The 21,235-nt window shown below is 52.2% G+C and overlaps 1 protein-coding gene across 1 annotated transcript; it reads left to right on the top strand.

The window, feature by feature from the left end:
- Positions 1 to 3,030: 3,030 nt before the first annotated feature.
- Positions 3,031 to 13,803, top strand: PRPF19 (pre-mRNA processing factor 19). The gene is made up of 16 exons (XM_034645532.1): positions 3,031 to 3,269; positions 4,941 to 5,090; positions 5,275 to 5,351; positions 6,122 to 6,263; positions 6,347 to 6,420; positions 6,542 to 6,604; positions 7,493 to 7,534; positions 7,666 to 7,740; positions 8,084 to 8,159; positions 8,318 to 8,427; positions 10,120 to 10,275; positions 10,499 to 10,568; positions 10,796 to 10,881; positions 11,204 to 11,374; positions 11,513 to 11,618; positions 13,289 to 13,803. The coding sequence occupies exons 1-16, from the start codon at positions 3,251 to 3,253 to the stop codon at positions 13,384 to 13,386; spliced, it is 1,515 nt and encodes a 504-aa protein (XP_034501423.1). The 5' UTR covers positions 3,031 to 3,250; the 3' UTR covers positions 13,387 to 13,803.
- Positions 13,804 to 21,235: the final 7,432 nt, after the last annotated feature.

The raw sequence follows: 21,235 nt of genomic DNA, 5'->3' as shown, positions 1-21,235 counted from the left end.
TGACAAGTGACTTTCTTTTCAGCTCTTTTCCATGTGAGTAGTAGAAACAATCTCAGACAGTTTGGGGTTCTTCCCACCTTGGATTTCAGAGAGTACACAGTGATTAGAAAATTAACATGGGGCCAAAGTGTCACTAATCCTGTCAGTTGAGCTGCATTGTCTTGCCTACTCTTCTGTCACTTGTCCACACAGGTTGCCACTAAATCTACCTGGGAAATGGAGCTTCTTCTGGGTTACTGGCCAACATGTCCCATTAGTTCCCAAGTAGCAGCAGCCTTGGCTGGGGTGAGCAAGGCAGAGCTCCTTCCTCAGGGTGCTACCTACAACTATGCATAAATCCCTTTTTTATTATGTCTTCCTTCCCTGCCTAGGGGATCTTTAGCTCCTCTATGGGAGTTTGAGACTGGGGGGGGGGAGTGGGGAGGACTCTGAGATCAAGTTCTTATCTGTAATATTTACTCCAAAATTGATGTCCCTATATCCTTTCTATCCCTGAGGGGCTGGCTTTTGAAATTCACAAGCCTGGAAAGGACTCCCTGTTTTCTCCATTCTTCAGTCACGACCCTAAGCTCCCTAATATAGGGACACCTCTGCTTTTGCTCACAGTATTATCCCTAATGCCCAGGACAGTGCCTGACTGGCACACAGTGGGTACTCAATAAGAATTTGTCCAACAGATGAATTCCTGGCTCTCCTCCTCCAGTCTGTCCTCCTCCAAGCCATCCAGGAAGTGTCTTCCAGAGGAATCTTTTGGAAGTGTAGCTATCACTCCACAGCTCAGCTGCTGTTCTGCGGCCAGCCCCATCAAGTCTAATTAGCCTCTGGTTCCAGGCCCTGACTAAATGGATTCATTTTATTTCCTATCACATCCAAATATTCAAGATGCTTGGCCTGTTGGGCAGTCTGTCATTCAACCAACAACAGCTATGAAGTTCCTGCTGTGGGTCAGGCGCTGTGTTAGGCTCTGAGGAGCAACAGTGACCAGAACGACGATGGTTCCTGTTATCAGAGAGTTTACAGTCTAGTGGGGAACACAGGTATCAAACAGACGCTTGTAAGCAATTAAATAATTAAATGATTATAGGTACCAGAATGGCTTGAAGGAGAATTACAGGGTGTTGTGGGGTCTAGACTTCAGTCAGGGGTCAAGAAAAAGGCCCCAGAGGAAGTGCCATTTAAGATGAGATTGAAGTTTACTTTGGAGGGAATAAGAGGGGAGGAGAGAGGAGGCTTGCCAGGCACAAGTAGTGGAACCAGCCAGAGGGGCTAAGTTTGAGAACTTGAAAGGCCAGTGTGGCCGGAGGGAAGATGAGGTGTGGTGGTGGAGGTCAGTAAGAGCTAGATGGTGCAGGACTTGGGGGCAAGTTTTCTCTGCCAGAAACACTATCCCTCATTCAGGTCTCAGCAAAAATGTCACCTCCTCAGAGCTACCTTCCCTGAATACCCTGCTTCAAGCAGCCCATCTCTCCCATCCATACCACCTCCCATCCATCTTTCTCTGATTTCTTTTATTCTTAGCACTTACCACTCTCTGGAATTTTCTTCTGATGTGTTGATTGTCTCTGCCACCCCGCTGCCCCACCTGCCCCCCCAAAAAGAATGTAAGCTCCAAGAGAGCAGAACCCTTGTTCACCATTCATATCTCCAGTTATCAGAGCAGAGTCTGGCACTTAGGAGGAGCCCAATCAATTTGTTGGATGAATGGAAAGCCTAGAGAGTAGCAGGAATAGATTTTTCATGGAAAGTGGATCACAGGCTGTTCTGTAAAAAGTGGATTAGAAGGCTAGGCTCAAAGCAAGACCAATTAGGATGCTATTTTACTGCTGCAGGGGAGACATAATAGTAGTTTGGACAATCTTGCTTGGATTCAAGGATAATGATAAACACAAATATGGATATCTTACTATTTGCCAGGCAATTTCCAAAGCACTTTTTATTTTATTTTATTTTATTTTATTTTATTTTATTTTATTTTATTTATTTATTTTATTTATTTTTAACTAGTCTAGAAGCGGGGCTTGAACTCACAATCCTGAGATCAGGACCTCAGCTGAGGTCAAGAGAAGGATGCTTAACTGACTGAGCCACCCCAGCACCCCCCAAAGCACTTTTTAAGTATTAACTCCTCACAACAACCGTATGAGCTAGTTCAACCCTTGTCATCGTTCCCCCTATTTTACAGATAAAGAAATTAAGGCAGAGAAGTTCACACAGTTTACTAGCTGGGTGGGCTGGGATTAGAGCACACGCAATCTGACTTTAGACTGCTTTTGGCTACTATGCTATACTATCCTTCATACGTGCAACTTTTATTCTTCTCTCCAAGACTTTGCTCACACTCTTCCTCATCTTGGGATGCCTTCTGTTCTCCCCTTCTATCTGAATATTGCCTACCTGTAAAAATCCAGCTCACTCACCCCTCTTCAGCCAAGACTTCGCTGATCACACCTGTCTGTCCTGCTTTGCCTAGATCCTTTATAGCCCACACCACGTGTTCTGTACATGATTCCTTAGAGCCTCTTAGAGATAGCCACTTAGAACCCGACAGATCTAAGCTGGAAGGGGCCTGGCAGTCATGTAGGAAGGGCAGAGAAGGCGATGACTTGCTCACGATCACAGAGCAAATTGGTAGCAGAGGCAGGTCTACCCATCTGCCTCTGCGCTTTCTTCACGGGTCACCTAGCAGTGTCTCTCAAAGGGTAGTCGGAGATACACCTGCCTCAGAATCACGTGGGGGCACACACTGAAAATGCAGACTTTCTAAGGCAGACCCCAGGAAGATGCATTTTAGAAAGTTGATTAGGAAATTCTCATAAGCTCCAAAGTTTTCAAGGCGACGGTCCCATGGACCAGCGCAGCACAGGTCTCAAGAAAGTATTGCTCAATGCATTGGCTTTAAATTCCCACTGCATCATGGGAAATGTAGTTTGGAACCTCCTCGGGCCCGGCCCCCGGGAGCGCTTTACGGACGGCGCCGAGTCGGTCCGGAAATGGCCGAAGGTTCCCTGGCGGGCCCTTTCCTGCCCGGTTGCATTCTGGGAAAGGGCAGTTTCCGTTAAGTGCTGGAGGCTGAGGCGCGCGACCGGCCGCAGCCCCACGTGAAGCGCTACGCGGGCATCGCTCGGCGGGGTCGCTCCCCGCTGGCCGCGGAGCGTCCCGGAAGCAGCGGGGAACCGGAAGCGGCCCGCGGCGGCGCAGAAGCGAATCCCGGAGCCAGGTGTGAGGCGCTTCGGAGCTCAGCGACGGCGCCATGTCCCTGATCTGCTCGAGTGAGTGTCGCCTGCGGCCGATCGCAGGTCGCAGGGGGCCGGAGCGCGGAGCGGGAGGAGCTGCGGGCCGCTGCGGCGCCGGGGTCGGGGCGGAGGCGAAAACAGGGCTCCCTGGGGGCAGGGCGGCGGCCTGTCAGCGCGGGGGTCCTCCTCCTCCTCGGCGTGGGGTGCATTTGCGCAGCGCTTCACAGTTTACATAACGCCTCAAGTTTATTGTCGCAGACGTCACTGAGGCCAAGCACCTCGTTTACGCAGTGAACTGAGGCCTGGATGGAGTGAGCTGGTGCAGGGAAACAACTGTGGTGTAGGAATCGGGCTTGTGCAGTATCTCCCCTCGGATTGGCTTTGTGATCTGGCGCAGGCTCTGGGCCTCAGTTTCCATATCTGCAAAAAGAGGGCATTGCACTACATGACGTCTGAGGTCCCGCTCGGGTAGTCAGAGATTCTGCAGTTTGCGAAGGTCACACAGCGAGTTAGAGGCAGTGACAGGGCTGGAATCCAGGCCCCTGGCTCCCAGCCTCATCCTGTACGACTACCAGATACAGCGCACATTTATAAAGCCCTTGACGCGGCGCTTCCAAGTCCGTGATCTCATTTTATCCTCACAAGAATTCTCCAAAGCAGAAACGAAGATGGGGGTTTTACAGATGAGGATGTAAGGCTCTAGGAGACTGTGGCGGAGCTGGGTGGTGGAGGTAGTTTCTCCGACCCCAGATCCAGGCTTTTTCCCCCTGCCGCATACGGTCTTTCCTTTTGGTATTTTAATGCGGCACTCAGATGTTTTCCATTCTCACTGTGTCATCAGGTTACTAGAACATCCCTTTCTCGGTTTGCTTCCAACTCAGTAAGCCCTGTGTTCTTCTCAGAACCTCCATGCACCCAAAAGAAGGGAGGAAGGAAGGAAGGGAAATGAGCCAGAAAAAGGAATCTTTCATAGTGAAGAAATTACAGTTTGCAAAATATTTTCACATTCATTGTTTTCTTTCAGTCTTGAGGAAGATTTTTTCCTGTATTTCCAGCACCATCCTTTCATTTGATCGTGTTTAGGTTTTCTTGTTAGAATTTTACTGGATGCCTGCTGGGCATCTGCATTGTACTTGGAAGTCAGACCAGCTGTAATCCCTGTCCTCGAGGGTGCATAGTCTACTGAGGCAGGAGTTTCAGTGTTACCTCTGTTGGGGGTTGTTGTGAGGATGAGTCATCTGTGGAAAATGTTTGCAATCATGCTTGGCACCTGATGAACGCCATGTAAGTGTTTCTTCTTAATGTAACACTTGTCACGATGCTTTGTAATTTCTTTGTCTGGTAATCCGTCTGGGCTGTAGACTGAGATTTGAGTGACCGTGTGTATCTCCGTGTCCTAGAGTATAATGGGTGCCTGAGCATCGTTGTTCCAAAAGGAGATGGGCGGGGATTATTGACTGCTTTGTAGGTATGGGGCATGTGGTAGTCATGCAGTAATTGTTGGTTGACTACCTGTCAGGAGAGTGATGGAGAAGCTAGTTACGTAGCTGAAAAGATGCTGGGGACGTTACAAAACTAGTGTCATGTCCTGCTTTCTGTTGAATGTGAGGATGTGAGGCTTTGTTGGAGCCAGTTGCCTGTGAGGCATCCCGTTGTCCCAGGGTCCCTTTCAGCACCCCAATCTCACTGCCTGCCTTTTCTCCGCAGTCTCCAATGAAGTGCCTGAGCACCCGTGCGTGTCCCCTGTCTCTAATCATGTTTATGAGCGGCGGCTCATTGAGAAGTATATTGCAGAGAATGGCACAGACCCCATCAACAACCAGCCTCTATCCGAGGAGCAGCTCATCGACATCAAAGGTGCCTGGTGGCTGGCCTCGGTCCAGGGCTGTTTTAGCTCAGAGCTTCAGAGGTTGGGAGGTGGTGCCAGCGCACTGGAGGAGGAAATGGTGTTCTGTTAATGCAGGCTAAAGGAGAAAGAGGTGGGGGAGAGGAGGAGTCCCCGGGTTATGGTTCTTCATACCCACTCTCCCTCTCTTGGCAGTTGCTCACCCAATCCGGCCCAAGCCCCCCTCCGCTACCAGCATCCCAGCCATTCTGAAAGCCTTGCAGGATGAGTGGGTGAGTCCCTGGAAGAGAACCGATGTCTCTCTATTTGAAGAGAGGGGATCGCTGCACTAGGACTAGGGGTGGGAAGGATGGAGCTTTTTTTTTTTTTTTTTTAAATGAGGGGCAGCATGATAGCGGAGGAAGAGCCTGGTTGTTGAGGTCATACAGATCTGGGTTCCACACTTAGCTCCCTTGCTTACTTGCCATATGACCTTGGGCAAATTGCTCATATGTGAGTCCCGGTTTTCCTGACTCTAGGACAGGGATTTGTGCCAATTTGTCAGGGTTTGGGGGAGAATTAGAATAAGGTTAGAACAGAAACCTCGTGACATCAGGGATTTGTTTTATTCATCAGTATATCCCTAGCACCAAGAGCCACACCGTATGTAGTAGGCTCTCTAAAAGATGAATGAGTGAATACATCTTGAGCGACTGTCTTGCACAGTACCTGACACAATGAGGGCAGTCGATAAATGGCAGCGGCAGCATTATTCTTCCTTTGTGGGGAGGTGACGGCATGACATCGAGATTTGCCAGTAAATTGGAGACGGGGGTGGAGAAGAGAGGGCTCCCACTCCTCGCTCTGCCCAGTGTCCAGTGTGGGGCAGCAGCTCCAGGGTGGCTGCCAGTGCATTCCTGGTCCCTTGTGTATCACTTAGGTTACTGATACTGGTCCGGGCTGTGGGAATACGGGGCAGCGTCCTCTTGATCAAGGGCTGACCCTTCTACTGGGTGCTCCCTTCTCCCCTCCACCCCCTCACCTTGGCGTTTCCCTTCCCCAGGATGCAGTCATGCTGCACAGCTTCACTCTGCGCCAGCAGCTGCAGACAACCCGCCAAGAGCTGTCTCACGCACTGTACCAGCACGATGCCGCCTGCCGTGTCATTGCCCGTCTCACCAAGGAAGTTACAGCTGCCCGCGAAGGTGCAGCCTCTGCCCCGCCATCCCCCATTCTGGGCTGGTCCTGCTTTGTAATACCCTATTGCTAATCTCTTCTTCTCTCTCAGCTCTGGCCACCCTGAAGCCACAGGCTGGTCTCATCGTGCCGCAGGCCGTGCCAAGCTCACAGCCTAGTGTTGCGGTGAGTGTGCCGCCCCCTCACCCCCCCATCAGCAGTCCCTTTGTGCGGTGTCGCACATGACTGTCCTGCAAGTGTCTTTGGCTTTCTGTGCCTCCCTCACCTTTAACTTTCTTGTCTTCAGGGTGCAGGCGAGCCGATGGATTTGGGCGAACTGGTGGGAATGACCCCTGAGATTATCCAGAAGGTAAGTTGTGGGAAGTCACTGGGTGGGAATGCTGGTGGGCCCTCACTTCTCACCCTCTGCCTTGAGCCCAGTACTGACTAGAAATCCCATCCATGCGGGACTCAAGCAGAGAGGTGCAGAGCACAGACTGAGGCCTGTATTCATGCTTTTTTATCACCTCTTAGAAGCTTTATGACCTTGGGCTGACTTAACCAACTTCGTATCTCATTTTCCTTGCTTCTAAACTGTTCTAAACTTGTTTCTAACAGTGTCTACTTTGTAGACTTGTGAGAATTTAAAAGATTGTAATGACTGATAAGTGCAACTTGTAGCTTTTACTGTCATTGGGGGTGGTTTGCAGATTGTAAAACACTTTGTTACACGTTCTCATATGTTTTCTCTGGGGAGATAGAACGGGAATTACCATTTTTAGTTTACAGATAAAGAACCGGAGACTAAGATTCAAAGGCACAGCTCACAAGAGGCAGAGTGGGCCAGATTCCAGGGCCAGTGCCCTGTCGTATTCACAGAACTTGCGTGTAGGAGTTGATCGTTTGTGTCTTGTGTGTGCTCACCTTGCATCTTCACTCTTCTGGTGGTGTAGACTTGGTCTGGGAGCTCTGCAGAGCTGGTTCAGGTGCTCGCTCTGCCATTTGTCACCTCTCAGGCCTTGGGGACGTGACCTCACTCCTCTGAGGCTCAGTGTCCTCCTCTGTGAAGTAAGGTCAACAGCACCCCCTCATTAGGTTGGGGTGAGAGTAAGAAGAGGGAAGGCACATAAACCTTTAGCACAGAACCCAGCAGATCACGAGTACAGGTGACGCTTGGGGATGTGACCAGTGTCCAGCATGCCGCTGTCCTGGCAAGATAACTTGTCTCATGTTGCACCTGTTCCTCCCTCTCGCCCAGCTTCAAGACAAGGCCACTGTGCTCACCACGGAGCGTAAGAAGGTGAGTCCTCCCGGAGCCGGGGAGCCAGGGGAGAGCTGGCCGGTAGAGGCGGCTGCCGCCCTCGGGGGAAGGGCAATTGCTGCATCCTCCACTCACTGATGCTCTTGTTGGGGGGTTTTGCTTTTTCTCAGAGAGGGAAAACGGTGCCGGAGGAGCTGGTGAAGCCAGAGGAGCTGAGCAAATACCGGCAGGTGGCATCCCATGTGGTGAGTGGCCAGGTCCCTGCTACCTGGGAGGCGGGGTGCCCCCGTGGCATCTGGGCCGGGCATCCAGCGTAGGGAGCAGTGGCCTAGAGCTGTGCTCGGGCCTGGCTCCGGCTTTTCCCCCAGCTGTGGAGTTCTCAGGGCTTCTCTTCTTGCCTGGTGGTGGCTTTCCCAGTAATGCCGCGATGGCGGTGCCATGTCCGGGCAGGAGGCCAAGCACAGGGGATGAGGAACAGAAGTCACTCTTGTTCCCCGGGGTTGGGGAATGGAATTGGGGGAGTTGTGTGGCTTTATGGCCGGCCTGGATTCGGCCATGACTGGGTTTGATGTCGTGCCCTCTGCTTAGGGCTTGCACAGTGCCAGCATTCCTGGGATCCTCGCACTGGACCTCTGCCCTGCCGACACCAACAAGATCCTTACTGGTGAGAGCCGGCCAGGCCCGGCAGGCCAAGGCAGGGAGGGTGGTGGAGAGGGTGCATGCTTCTGTCCTCTGCACGTTCTGGGCACAAAAGTACCTTCTTCAGCAGAGGGACCCTGGTGGGCGTGACTCATTTTTGGATCTTATCTGGGTCCTTTCTAGGTGGGGCGGATAAAAATGTTGTCGTCTTCGACAAGAGTTCTGAGCAAATCTTGGCCACCCTCAAAGGCCATACCAAGAAAGTCACGAGTGTGGTGTTTCATCCTTCCCAGGTAAAGGGTTGTGCCAGTCACTGGGTTCCTCATTCCTGAGCCCTGTTGCAGTGGTTTCGGGTTGCGGCCCAGTCACCCAGTGCCCTGCTGTGTCCTTGTTGAAGTGAATCGGGCCTGAGGAAGAGCGCTGAGCCTTCCGAGTGGGCCCTAGGCCTTTGTTTGCAGTCACAGGGTTGCCCTGTACTCTGTAGGACTTAAAACAGTGGCCTTCAGACCGGGGGAAGAGAGGAAGTGGAGAGCTCGAATAAGCATATTCATAGACCTATGTTACGTTAGGAAAAGGAAAAACCCTACACCATCTATAATACAAACATGGAAAACAAAGCTCAGCAAAATCTTGACTCAGCATATCTGGGAAGGACAGGTTTGTCCACATTCCCATGGTCCTGCAGGGTTTAGGGGGGACTTGATGTTGACTATTGAAAGTGACGTGGGCTAAAGTAGGTGGAGAGGTGCTGGTGTAGAGGGCAAAGACAGCTCCTTAGACGCTCCTTAGACCAGATTACTTACCTTACAGGATTTGAGTCTTGAGGTCGGGGACTGTTTGGGTCTGAGACTAGGAGAGTGGCTAAGTCTGTGCTTCCCAGATGATCAGCCTTTTCCCTGTTCCTTAATGAAATTAGAAATAGATGAATAATGTGAATTTTTCATGGAACTAAACATATTTACTTATATTCGTTTATTCATTTTAAGTTTTATTTATTTAAGTAATCTCTTTGCCCAACGTGGGGCTCGAACTCCTGACCCCGAGATCAAGGGTCACGTGTTCCCCGGACTGAGCTAGCCAGGCACCCCAAAACTAAATGTATCTCAGATGGAAAGCACTTCTTTCTTGCTGACTGGGTGTTAATATGTTATTTTTCTTATGAAATTGTGTTGACGAAATAGGGTAGTTGGTTCTGCCTTACAATCTTTAATGTCCTAACCCAAATAATTGGTAGCTGACACTATATGTAAGTTCTCTCTGCCCCGAATTTTTCTGAGGATGAACTTGCCACCGCAGAGCTGAAGTGTGGGAGCCACTGGAACGCGGAACTTGCCCTTGCAGCCCCTCCCAGACCCAGTGCTGCTCAGACCCGCGCTATCCCTGCCAGTAGCCATTGGCTACATGTGTCTCTTTAAACAAAGTAAAAAAAACTAAAACAAAAAAATTCGCTTCTTCAGTTGCACTAGCCACATTGCTCATTCTGGTCCTAGAAAGAGGGCATGGGAAATTGCTCTCTGGTACAGCTGTCCTTCTTTTTTTTTTTTTTTTTTTTTTTTTTTTTTTTTTTTAAATATTTTATTTATTTATTCGACAGAGACAGAGACAGCCAGCGAGAGAGGGAGCACAAGCAGGGGGAGTGGGAGAGGAAGAAGCAGGCTCATAGCAGAGGAGCCTGATGTGGGGCTCGATCCCATAACGCGGGATCACGCCCTGAGCCAAAGGCAGACGCTTAACCGCTGTGCCACCCAGGCGCCCCGGTACAGCTGTCCTTCTTACTGCTGGATAGATAGGCTTCCTCATGTAGGCCATGCTGTTTGATTTGCCGTTTTAAATAGCATTTACCGTTGGCTCTCTTAGGCATCATTGCGTGGATGGACGTCTGTAGGCAGGACAGGGCTGAAAGAGTAGCAGTTGTTGGGGTTATGGCCGTCCCCAGCCCCCTTTTGTAAGATTGTTATGGTCCTTCTCTTCTGCTCTCCTTTCAGGAGCTGGTGTTTTCTGCCTCTCCAGATGCTACTATCAGGATTTGGTCGGTCCCGAATGCCTCTTGTGTGCAGGTCGTTCGGGCCCATGAGAGCGCCGTGACAGGCCTCAGCCTGCATGCCACTGGGGACTATCTCCTGAGCTCCTCTGATGACCAGGTGTGGGCCCAGCCTGGACACTGCAGAGGCCTGTTGGTCTCCGAGCTTGAACATCCTGGGAGGAGGGAACATCTTACCAACACCAGCTGGTTCCCCAGAACCCCAGAGGAGAATGTTCCTCTGCTCAGAGGGGCTAGCTTTGCCAGGGCTTGCTGAATGAGGGTCCTTGCCTTCCTGAAGGGCACCCACTTTCTTACTGGTTCCACTGTTTCTGTTTTTTCAGTACTGGGCGTTCTCTGACATCCAGACAGGGCGTGTGCTCACCAAGGTGACAGATGAGACCTCTGGCTGCTGTAAGTTGCTTCAGAGGCGCTGGGCTCTGTTTTTTGTTGCCTACCACTTATTTTTATGTTTTATTTAGTCACCTGCTCACTTGTTCTTAAAATACATTTACTGCCAGTACCTGCCGGCTTCCAGGCATTGTCCTGGGCACAGTGAGCAGCTTGAAGAACGAGGAACCTTTCGCTGTGCTTGTCTCTCCCGTGGGCTCTGAGCACAGCTCTGTCTTCCCCTCTTACAGCTCTTACCTGTGCACAGTTCCACCCTGATGGACTCATTTTTGGGACAGGCACCATGGACTCGCAGATCAAGATCTGGGACTTGAAGGTAGGACATGGCAGCCTCCATCTGAGGCCGAGGTTCTGAGCTCTTTACTATGCAGCGTGATTAAATGCTTATGGCTCCTGGTCCTGGGGGTGTCCCTAGGGTGGAGAGACTGTGGCCGCCCATGCGTGCGCATGTGCGTGTGTGTGATGTGATAGGTGTGGTCCGGGGTTCCTGGACTGGGCCATCTGCTTCTGCCATTCCTGCTAGTGGTCCTTCCCTGAAGGATGGAGGAGGACGGCTCAGAGGTCGGCATTTGGTGAACTTCATCTTCTCCCTCTCATGACCAGTGGGTGATGTTGTGCTACCCATCCTCCAACCGTAGGAGCGCACCAACGTGGCCAACTTCCCCGGCCACTCGGGCCCCATCACCAGCATTGCCTTCTCGGAGAATGGTTACTACCTGGCTACGGCGGCTGACGACTCCTCTGTCAAGCTTTGGGATCTGCGCAAGCTTAAAAACTTCAAGACACTGCAGCTGGATAACAACTTTGAGGTGTGCCCCCTCTCTCCCCTGCTCTGTTGGTTGCAGTTCCTTGGTTGTCAGTTATTCACTGAATTAATCTAACTGCTGTTTATCCCTTACTGCCCCATAGTTTCTGTTCTCCTGTGACCTCTCTCCTGATTCTGGCAGGTGAAGTCACTGATCTTTGACCAGAGCGGTACCTACCTGGCCCTCGGGGGCACAGATGTCCAGATCTACATCTGCAAGCAGTGGACAGAGATTCTTCACTTCACAGGTAGGGTCTGACTCTGGGACCCCAAGGGTGCCCTGGCCTGGAATGAAGAGGGCTGATACCACTGGCCTAGGAATTTCTAGGGGCAGGCGTGAGTTTGCCTAGGCAGCTTTTCATCACTACCTAAGACGAGTTGAGTGGCTAAGAAAATGAACTGGAGTCAGACTGCTGGGCTTTAAATGCCAGCTCTACCACTTCAAGTCTGCTTCAAGCTGTGTGACATCGGACAAGTCGCCTAGTGTCTCAGGGGAATGCTAACTACCTACTCCACGGGGTGGTGGTGAGGCTTAGATGAGTTTGTATATATATGAAGTTATTTGTTTCTGTGCGTACACAGACATACAAACAGGAGAAGTAGCTGTGTACGTGACGTGCGTACGTGTGTCACACACGTACATACATAGAACAGCGTCTGGCACGTGATAGGATTTGCCGCTGTTCAGCATTGCGTCTTTGTCTGATGTGGGATGGAGCCGTAACTGAGATCCAGGCCTCGCACTGATGGAATTTCCAGTCAGCTTAGGAAGGCACATGTGGAACGAGTTCACAAATAATCACTTGATTGCAGTCGTGAAAGGTGGAGAAGGAAAGTAGCAAGTGGAGGGCCAGCGGCTAATGGGGCTGCAAGCCTCTTCTAGCAGTTGTGCAGGCCCTGGGTCCAGGACTTACCCTCTCAGAGCTGTAGCTTCTTAAAATGGTCATACTGGCCCTGCTTTGCAGATTGTGCCAGCCAGGGATACGGAAGTGGCACGCACAGTGACAGAGTGCCTGCTGCATGCTGGGGTGCTAGTGAATGGCAGCTGTTTGCTGTCTTTGTCGATGAAATTCTCCTCCTTGTCAGCAGGGTGTGGGTGGGCCCCAGGATGCTTCTCCTGCCCTGCCACGTTCTGCTGAGCCCTGCTCAGTGAGTGTGCTGCAGGGGTGTGCAGGCCTGACCGTGACCCTTCACTGGGCTCTGGGCTTTGCTGTTGAGTGGGGTAGAGTTGTGGGCTGGAAGCACAGCCTGGGCTCTGTGGTCATGACTCCAGGTGTTACCCTAAACCTAGAAGGAATTTGCTTTGCTGCTCATGAACTGCCTGAATCTGGGGCAGCATGTCACCCAGCCTCTTCTGCCTGTGGTCCAGCCCTGCTCTGGGTTGGGGGTCCGGGGTCCCTACGTCAGAGCTCCCTGAGCTGGAACATGCTAACGGACTGTCCAGTGATAAGCAAGGAGTTAGAACTAACTACATACTATAAACATATACCAGCCAACTGAGCAGTGAGGTTTTAAACCGAAGTGAAAACTCAGTTAAATTTGTAAAACTAAGGTGGGGAGAAGGGGAAGCATGTCTGCTTGGTCTGTCGCACCCTCTTGCCAGTTTCCAGTCAATTCTAACAAACTTGAACTGAGCAGAATTGCAGTTTCCCCAAAAGCTCAGGTGGGGGCGCTGACGTTCCTCTGTTCACTCAGCCCACAACAAGAACTCAGTGCCTGCTGTGACCCAAAGGCCCTGGGGACGGGTGGTGTGCAGGTCGGACTGGCACCCTGCCCTTGGGGGTGCGGAGGCAACTGGGGAAAGAGTACGTGAGCCCTGACCCGGGAAGCACTGGATGAATTGGGGGCGCGTTCTCAGGGTCAGCGTTCAGCCCCGAAGGGGAGAAGCCTCACCACTGTCTCCTGTTTCTCTCCTCAGAGCACAGTGGCCTGACCACAGGGGTGGCCTTTGGGCACCACGCCAAGTTCATCGCTTCAACGGGCATGGACAGGAGCCTCAAATTCTACAGCCTGTAGGCCCTGGTCCTTCGGATCTGGGAGCTGGGCCTCATCTCAGTAGAGGGGTAGAATTAGGGTGGGGGGTGGGGGGAGGAAGGGGAGAACTACGGGGAGGCGGGGGGTCTCTGGGGCGGGGCAGTCACATCATTTCACTCTGGTCCGGGTGGTGACCTGAGAGCCACGGCGGCGGGGACCACCCTCATCCATGCCACCTCCAGCCTGACAGGAAGGATCATGGGAGGTAGAACTGTCACCCTGTGAAGGCTTGGGTTGGAGCCCAGGGCCTCTCCCCTCATGGCGTTCACTGAGTTTCACTTCCTGGGAGACGGGGAGAGGCTGAGCCAGGGGAAGTATGAAGGGGATGGGTGCGAGGGCTCTTGCAGGTTTTTGTAAGCAGTGATTTAGTTTCATTAAAAAAAGAAAACAATAAACATAGCACCTCCCTGTGTGTGTCTGTAAAAGGAAGCCCAAGCTGGAAAGGTCGGGGAGGGAGCACATTTGCCAGAAAGACTCTTTCACGGCCCTTCACGGCCCCGCAGCCCCTGACCTTGTGTTTCAGAGGGTCTCGTGTCACTCTCCTGCCGGCACCTCCTTGTGGGGTTACCTTCCACAGCAACCGAGAAAGGAGGGGGCGTGAGGGAAAAACAGCCTTTTCTTGCCGGTGAGGAGGTGTGAATGTATCAGGAAGGAGTCTTCTGCTCTGGGCGCTGCAAAACAGGTCCCAGGCTGGCTTAAATCCGAAAGATTTTCCAGATTCTAGCTTTTGAACATTGGAAGTGGAGCAGGTTGCACGCCAGTGGAGTAAAGAAGCATAGCAGATCAGATTGCGAGTGGAACGCCTCTTCTGGGAGGGAAAGCAGGGCTTCTTGGCTACTGAAGGTGGGGTGGCCTCTTTCCCGTGATAATGAAGCTGAAGTCTTGGTGCGTATTTGCTAAAAGGGGGGAGGGGTGTTGCTGGCAGGGGAAATTTCTAAGGGGGAATGATCAAGGTGTGCGTAGGGGAAGGAAGGAGGCCAGGGTGTTTGTGCGTGTCCGGGGTGGCCCCGGGAGGTTTCAGGACCCTGGACAAGAGCAGTCCAGGCGCGAGTTGGGCTGGAAGCTTGATGGGAGCAGGTAAGGGGGTAAGAGAATGTGAATTGAGAAGGGGGGGGGAGCCCTGACTGTTGGGGAGGTGGTGTGCTGGGGCTGGGGGCAGTGCGGCAAAGCACAGGAGTCCCCATTGGTGCCACAGAAGAGCTCCGCGTGTGTGCTGCTGGGTCAGCGCTCCACGGTCAAGAAAGTTCGGGCGCGCTGTTCTCTCGGTTGGAGGCTCACAGCGCTCACTAGTTAGTAAGGCCTTTGGAAACTGCAAAAAAGAAACCTTTTCACTTTCTGACCCAGTTTTCACAGATGTTTGACTAGGACAGCCTTTGTGTGTGTCTGTGATTGTCCGTGGAACTCGCCTTTGTGACACACACCGGAGTCGTTGCTGCTGGCAGACAGCACTGCAGTGCGTGTCTCCGAGCTCTAGCCCCTTGTTAGTCCGGGTCAGTTCTCGGTGGAGACTCCCAGGAGGGGAGTGACCTGGCGGCGTTTGAACACCTAGAGGTTTTCCAACATAGGCCAATCAGAGGCCGGTTTGGGGTATTCTGGTTTGGAAAGTGTGGGGTTGTCCTCTTTAAGAAAAGAGCCGTCATGCAGATCTCCTGATGCTGGACACGGTTCAAAAGGGGGAAGGTGTGGAGCCCCAGGTCAAGGTGGGGAAGGGCGGAACTGGGCCTCCGCTAGCCCAGCACTAAGCCATTGGTTGGGTCCTGGCTAGGTGGGAGTAGGCTTTGTTTAGGTTGGCTTCATTTCCAGGAAAGCCGTTTAAGAGAGAAAGGAAGGTTCTCGGGGGATTCCAGGGTCAGGAGGGGCGCTGTGGTGTGAAGCACGTGTTGTGTCCATGCTCATGTTCGTTTTTTTTGGTGGGGGAGGGGCTTCTGATACATTCAGAGGATCTCAGAGGGACTGTAGTCCCACCCCCACCCTATTCCAGACCGCTGCCCTAGAACTGGGGCCTGGCCCTGCTCTCCTGGCTTTGGGAGCTGCGTGTTTGGGTTAGAAGTCCCGAAATGCTTTCATCTCCATCCACCGTCTGTCCCCTCCTATCAGCTGTGTGCTGGACACAATACATAGGTTCTCTCATTTTATTCTTGAAACAACCTGGCTTTTAGCTGTCCAGACGAGCAGCTTCCCTGCACCCCCATGGAGCCTCAGGCCTCCTTTGCAGTCCAGGGCACGAGGTGGGAGTGCAGAATCCCAGCTGTGGCACTTAGGAGGGTGGGACCCTTGGCCAGATGATTTGACTTCTCTCTGTTCCAGTTTCTCAGAAGTTGGGGATATTGTATTTATTTAGGGACTTTGTAAAGCTTAAGTGAATTAGAATGTAGAGAAGTTTGTAGAATGGTGGGTGCACGGGACCCATGCCGTGTATATCGTGCCTGCTGCTGTCACTCCAGTTGCTGCCGTCCCCCACTGCCGCCCCTCTCCCCACTGCGGCTCCCCCACTACTGCCCCTCCCCCTATTGCCACCCGACCTGCTACTGCTACTTCTGCCGCTGCCCCTGCTGTCACTGTACTCGTCCAGCGCTCCTGCTCTGACCACCTCCTACCCCCGTTCCTGCTGCTGCCGTGGGTGCTGCTGCCGCGTCTGCTGGCTCTCCTCCCACGGCTCCTCGTCCCGCTGCTATCGCTACGGCTTTTACTACCACTGCAGCTGACCCTTGAACAACTCAGGTTGGAACTGTGCGGGTCCGCGTACACACAGGGTTTTTCAGTAAACACAGTACAGTGCTGTGAGTGTATTTTCTGCTCTGATTTTCTGAATGACACTTTCTTTTCCGGAAGTGACTTGATTGTCGGAATATAATAGACAGGACATATCCACATACGTGTTGATCACCTGTTAATGTTATCGGTGAGGCTTCTGGTCAATGGGCTGTTGGTAGTTAAATTTGGGGGAAGTTAGAAGTTGTACACAGATTTGCAACTGCTGGGGGGTGGTACCCATACCCTCTGCGTCGTTCGAGGCCAGCGGTACGGTGCCCACCACTCCTGCCAGCACCACCGTCAGCACCGTGACTGTTTCTGCCAGCACTTCTGCTGCACTGCCGCCTTGCCTTTACCGTGACGGCTATTTCCGTCCTCCACTGTCTGCTCTCCCCGGAGGCTCCCTCCGCACAGTCGGGCTCCCTCCAGGAAGCCTCTGCTGCCCAGCCCTGGCCCCGCAGGTGAGTGACCTCGCTTGGCCATGCTTCCCGGCTCTGGCACAGCTCTGTGATCGTGGAGGTGTTTATGCATTTGTCTCTCTTGCCTAGATTTTCATTTCGAGGGCGGGGCCCTGTACTCAGTGCTGCTGTTCCCCCTTTTACCTTATGTCAGGTGCTGCTAAGGGGCAGACTGAGAGGTTCAACCCTGGGGCTCAGTCCAGAGCCTGGTCTCTGACTGTCCTCAGAAGACAAAAGCAGGGGGATGACAGACTTGGTTATTTTGGACAAAATGGAATGGAGAGCTGCCACCCCTGCCGCATCTCTCAGACGGGGCTCAGCTGCCTTGTAGGTGAACCTTTTGGCAGTAGGTCTCAGCTGGGGGATTCTCAGAGGGCTCACATTTTCTGGACCGGTATTGTCAGGCTCATGAGTTTTGTATTTAGGGTCCAGGAGCAGTTGGTTCTAGGTATATGAAGGGAAATTGTTTGGTGGTGTCATCAGTGCTTCTTGCATCCTACATGAACTTGAGCCCTTTGACGGTCCACACATGGGCTCGTGTCTGGGGTCAAGGGTCCAGACTCCTTGTCCCTTCTGCTGTTGAAGGTTGCTTGGCCTTAGAGCGCTGATCAGGGAGGCCGGCTGGGGGCACTGTGGCTACATTAGTCTCTCCAGGAACGCTGGCGCCAGGACAGCTCGCCACCAGGGGACAGCAGGCAGGTTCTGTTATCCCCGTTCTACAGACGGCAAGCAAGCTCAGAGTGCCTTGGCTTCAGGCCACCCAGTAAGTAATGGAGCTGGGACTTTAAGCCATCCAGCTTCAGAGACCAAGCTGACGACCCTGTCCTCTATGGAGACAACAGGCAGCTGACAACCCGCTCCACAGTTTTCTGGGAGTGTAGAGTTGTGACTAAGTGTGGGCTCTGGAGTCAGAAGCTGAGTTTGGATCCCAAGTCAACAGATCTCTATGACCGTGTCAGTGTCTCGGTTTCCGAAACCCTGACCAGCCGGTGCCTCTTCACAGGGTTGCTGGGGGTTAAGTGAGCGAACACAGGCGGAGAGCACACAGCGTTGGCTGCGGCTTCCCTGCTTCTGTCGGCACTGGCGTCTAGTGACACTCTAGGGGTCACGGTGGCCCCTGATGCTCGACACCTACCTGTGTTACGAAGATGAAGGCTCTGGAACCTGGGCCAGCGAGGGAGGTGGCAGCGTACAGACGGCTAGGACCACGGGATGACTTCCGAGAGGTGCAGCTGGGCAGGAGGGGGCGTGCAGCTGTCCCGCACATCAGGGAGGTCTGGGGAGGGGTGACAATTCACTAGGTGGACCAAGAGCAGAGAGCAGAGTAGGGGTGGCTGGTGAAGGAGGGGACGTTGCAGCCCACCTGCCCTGGCTGTAGGAGGAGGGCCGGGAAGGGAGAACGGACCGTGTGGACGGTGGGGGGCAAGAAGGCTGGAGAACTGCGCAGCAGACGATATGTAGGGAGGAAGTTTACAGTCTCAACCAGCAGTGTGAAGTCGAGGATCTCACCCGAAGACTGTCAGCAGCGGGAACAGGTCTTTAACAAAATTTTTAAAATTTCTTATTGTGAAACATTGGTTCAAAAGTGTCTCAAACGTACCTTTGCCATTTAAAGAATAATAAACACCCTATATCCAGCACCCAGCTTAAGAAGAACCGTATGGGGGCCCTCTGTGTTCTTCCATGAATGCAGAGGAAGCCACTACCCTGATAGAGGGGTGGGTCATTCCTTTGCTTTTCTTTTGAATTTTACCGCTGTATTGTGTGTGTGTGTGGGGGGGGTTGCTTATTTTTGAACTTTATGTACATGAAATCATTCAGCTTGCTTTCTTTGATTTCATTTCCTCAGTATTGTTCTTGAGATGTACCTGTGTTGACACATGTGGTTATGGTTCATTCACTGTCGTGCAAAGGCAGTGGCCGCACGAAATTCCCACCAGGCTGCTGGAACAGCGCTCCTTGGAGATGGGAGCCGTCCCCCCCATGCGGGTCCCGCGGGTCCCACTCCTTGCAGGACAGTGTGCTCTGGACGAGGGGTGCCCGCCATGGCGCTGTGGTGCATCAAGCTGCATAAGCATGAGGCACAGCTCCGCCATCGTCACCCGGGGAAGGGACACAGTAAATATGTGGCTGAACCTTGGTTCCAGCCCTAATCTGCCAGATCGTTCACTTGGGAACGCTGCCCCCCGATACAGTCCTGGATCCATGGTCCAGACTGTGCTCTCGTAGCTGTTGGACACAGCCAGCCAGCGGCAGGACTTACTGCATTGCGTTCTTGCTCGGAGAAGCACCAGCCCCTTCTGACCTCATTAGGGGGCTGGGGTCCGAGCTTTGTAATTGATCAGTGCCTTAGGCACTTGGCAATGGCTGGACTCCATGGAGCCTTGGAAGAGGCCAGCTCCGTGTTCGGGGAGGCCAGCCTGCAAGTGACAAACCCAAACAGGTTAACCCTTCCCTGTGGTTCATTGTGGAATTCCATCATCGGAGTACAGCCCAATGCACGGGTAGGTCCTGCTGATAACAGACACACGGATTGTTGCTAATTTTTCCATTAGAAACAATGTTTCTGTGAATATTCCGGAGCAAGGGTTTTTCCTAGGATATTAACTTAGGAGGGGTTTATTAGATAATACTATAGGGTACCGACAAGCTCTTTATCAACACGGCTGTATCAGCTTGCGCTGTGATTCACCACGTGGATGAGCGTGCCTGTCCTCATGCTCTTCACCAACCATTAGTATTTGCTCAACTCTTAAAGTTTTGCTAGTCTGGTGGGTATATAATGCTACCTTGAAGTCTAATTTTCACATCCATGATGACTAATGAGGTTAAGCATCTTCATCCACATCCGGGCCATCTGGCTTTTACAAAGTGCCTGGTTTGTGATTTAGCTTGTCATCGTCTTATTGATTTATAGTTTTATTCATACAGATATATACACACTTTAATACTAATCCTTTGTCTAGGTGTTGCAACGGTCTTCCCAGTGTGTGCCTTTACCTTTTCACTCTATAGCATCTTGTGATTTTGGTTTGCAAAATGCTCATTTTATTGTGACCATGAGAATTCTTTGAGACTGGCTGAAACCACATTTTTTTTCAGACAGGATTTGCATTTGCTCATGTCCTAAGCTCAGGGATCACTTTAAACACAGCCATGGAGCTTTTTCCGATTGAAACTTTGAGCATTCCCACCCCTGCCCCAGTCTAAGAATTTCGACTGCACACACTAGAGAAGAGGGAATTGTAATTCTCAGGGGAGTACTTTTTTTCCTCAATCTATCCAGCATGGAGATCATGATAGGCAAGACCCCCTGCTGCCCTTCTCTGTGCAGTGGGCTTGTTTCTCCTTCACTCCCGTCCTGAGGATGAAGCCCTGTGAAGCCCCAGTTTCTGTCGGAGGCCGGGATTGGGACTCCTCATCTTTGGCAGGCTCTGAGCTTGACCTGTAGTCCCCAGTACTCATTCAAGCAGAACGTCAAGGTCACCAGGGTTCCACAGAAGCCCCAAAATAGAAGCTGGTTTTACTTCTCAGACTTTTTGCTTTTATTTTTGGCCCACGTGCATGTTTTTACCCCTCTCGTGTTGCTCAGCAATGATTTAAACATGTTTTTAAAGTGTGTATACAATCTGGCATTTTGTTTACTTCCGAAGGTTGATCCGGGCATGTAATCTCCCTGCTGCTGGGACAGAAGTGGCACTTTTATAGAAAATGCCCTGACAGAGATGCCCGGGCCTGTGGCCACACTTTGTGACTTCAGCTCTAGTAAAATGTGACGCCCCAGACTGTGGAGTATTCTCCCCACTCCTTGCAAGCAAAGCACGTGGACTTGATCCCGTCATAGTGGAAGTGTCGGGGAGCCCGGGGGAGGTGGAGAGGTGGAGAGATGGGCGAGTCCCCTCGGCCTTAACTCGCTGCAGCCACAGCCCTTACCCCCCTCCCCAGAAGGGCAGGAAGACAGCAAACCTGAGAGGCCCCCGAGCGGCTCTGCTTCCGGCTCCAGGTCAGCACAAGCGGTTTGTTATCAGCCCCATCGGGCCTGACCCAACTGCCCAGGTTCCTGCTCGCGCTAGGAGGCGGCTGAGGGGAGGGAAGAAGTTTTACATTGGGCAAAGTTTGGACTAGATTTTGAGATCTAGGAAAGTCAAAGCTGAGATTGCGCCTCTCCAGGGAAAGCGAGAGAACCTAGTGCAGCAGTGACCCTCGCCGTTCATACGTTTTGGCCGTTTGTTTCGGTCAACAGAACCCTGGGACATAGAAGTATTGACAAAATCTGTATGAGGACTGATGGCCAAAGTTATGAAAATTCTTGTACCTGTGTACCCTTGACAGGAAGGAAACACCTGAATTGCCTCGTCAGTTATCAAAAAAAGCCAACGGATACTTTTATGATTACATAGGATAGGGCAGTGTTTGCCCTAGTCACAGAGAAAGAGGTGAGGGGACAATTATAGTTACCCAACCCTCTGGAAGCACCAGCTGGAAGAGCCCCACCGAGGAACAGGGCAGAGGCCGACTCGGTGGGGAAGCTGTCCCTGGCTTGGGAGAGCTCTCCCCAGAGAGAGAGAGAAGCCGTTCAGGAGAGCAGATAAGAGGCACAAAGAGGCAGTTTATAAGAC

Source organism: Ailuropoda melanoleuca, chromosome 16 (assembly GCF_002007445.2).
Source record: "Ailuropoda melanoleuca isolate Jingjing chromosome 16, ASM200744v2, whole genome shotgun sequence".
Lineage (NCBI taxonomy): Eukaryota > Metazoa > Chordata > Mammalia > Carnivora > Ursidae > Ailuropoda > Ailuropoda melanoleuca.
The sequence above is the reverse complement of the archived record's forward strand: the minus strand, read 5'-3'. Positions and strand labels throughout refer to the sequence as shown.

What these genes read in the sequence shown, in the direction of transcription:
- PRPF19 (XM_034645532.1), top strand. An exon ending in GCAGCTCATCGACATCAAAG is followed by an intron (nt 5,091 to 5,274) that starts GTGCCTGGTGGC and finishes CTCTCTTGGCAG; the next exon opens with TTGCTCACCCAATCCGGCCC. An exon ending in GGCAGGTGGCATCCCATGTG is followed by an intron (nt 7,741 to 8,083) that starts GTGAGTGGCCAG and finishes CCCTCTGCTTAG; the next exon opens with GGCTTGCACAGTGCCAGCAT.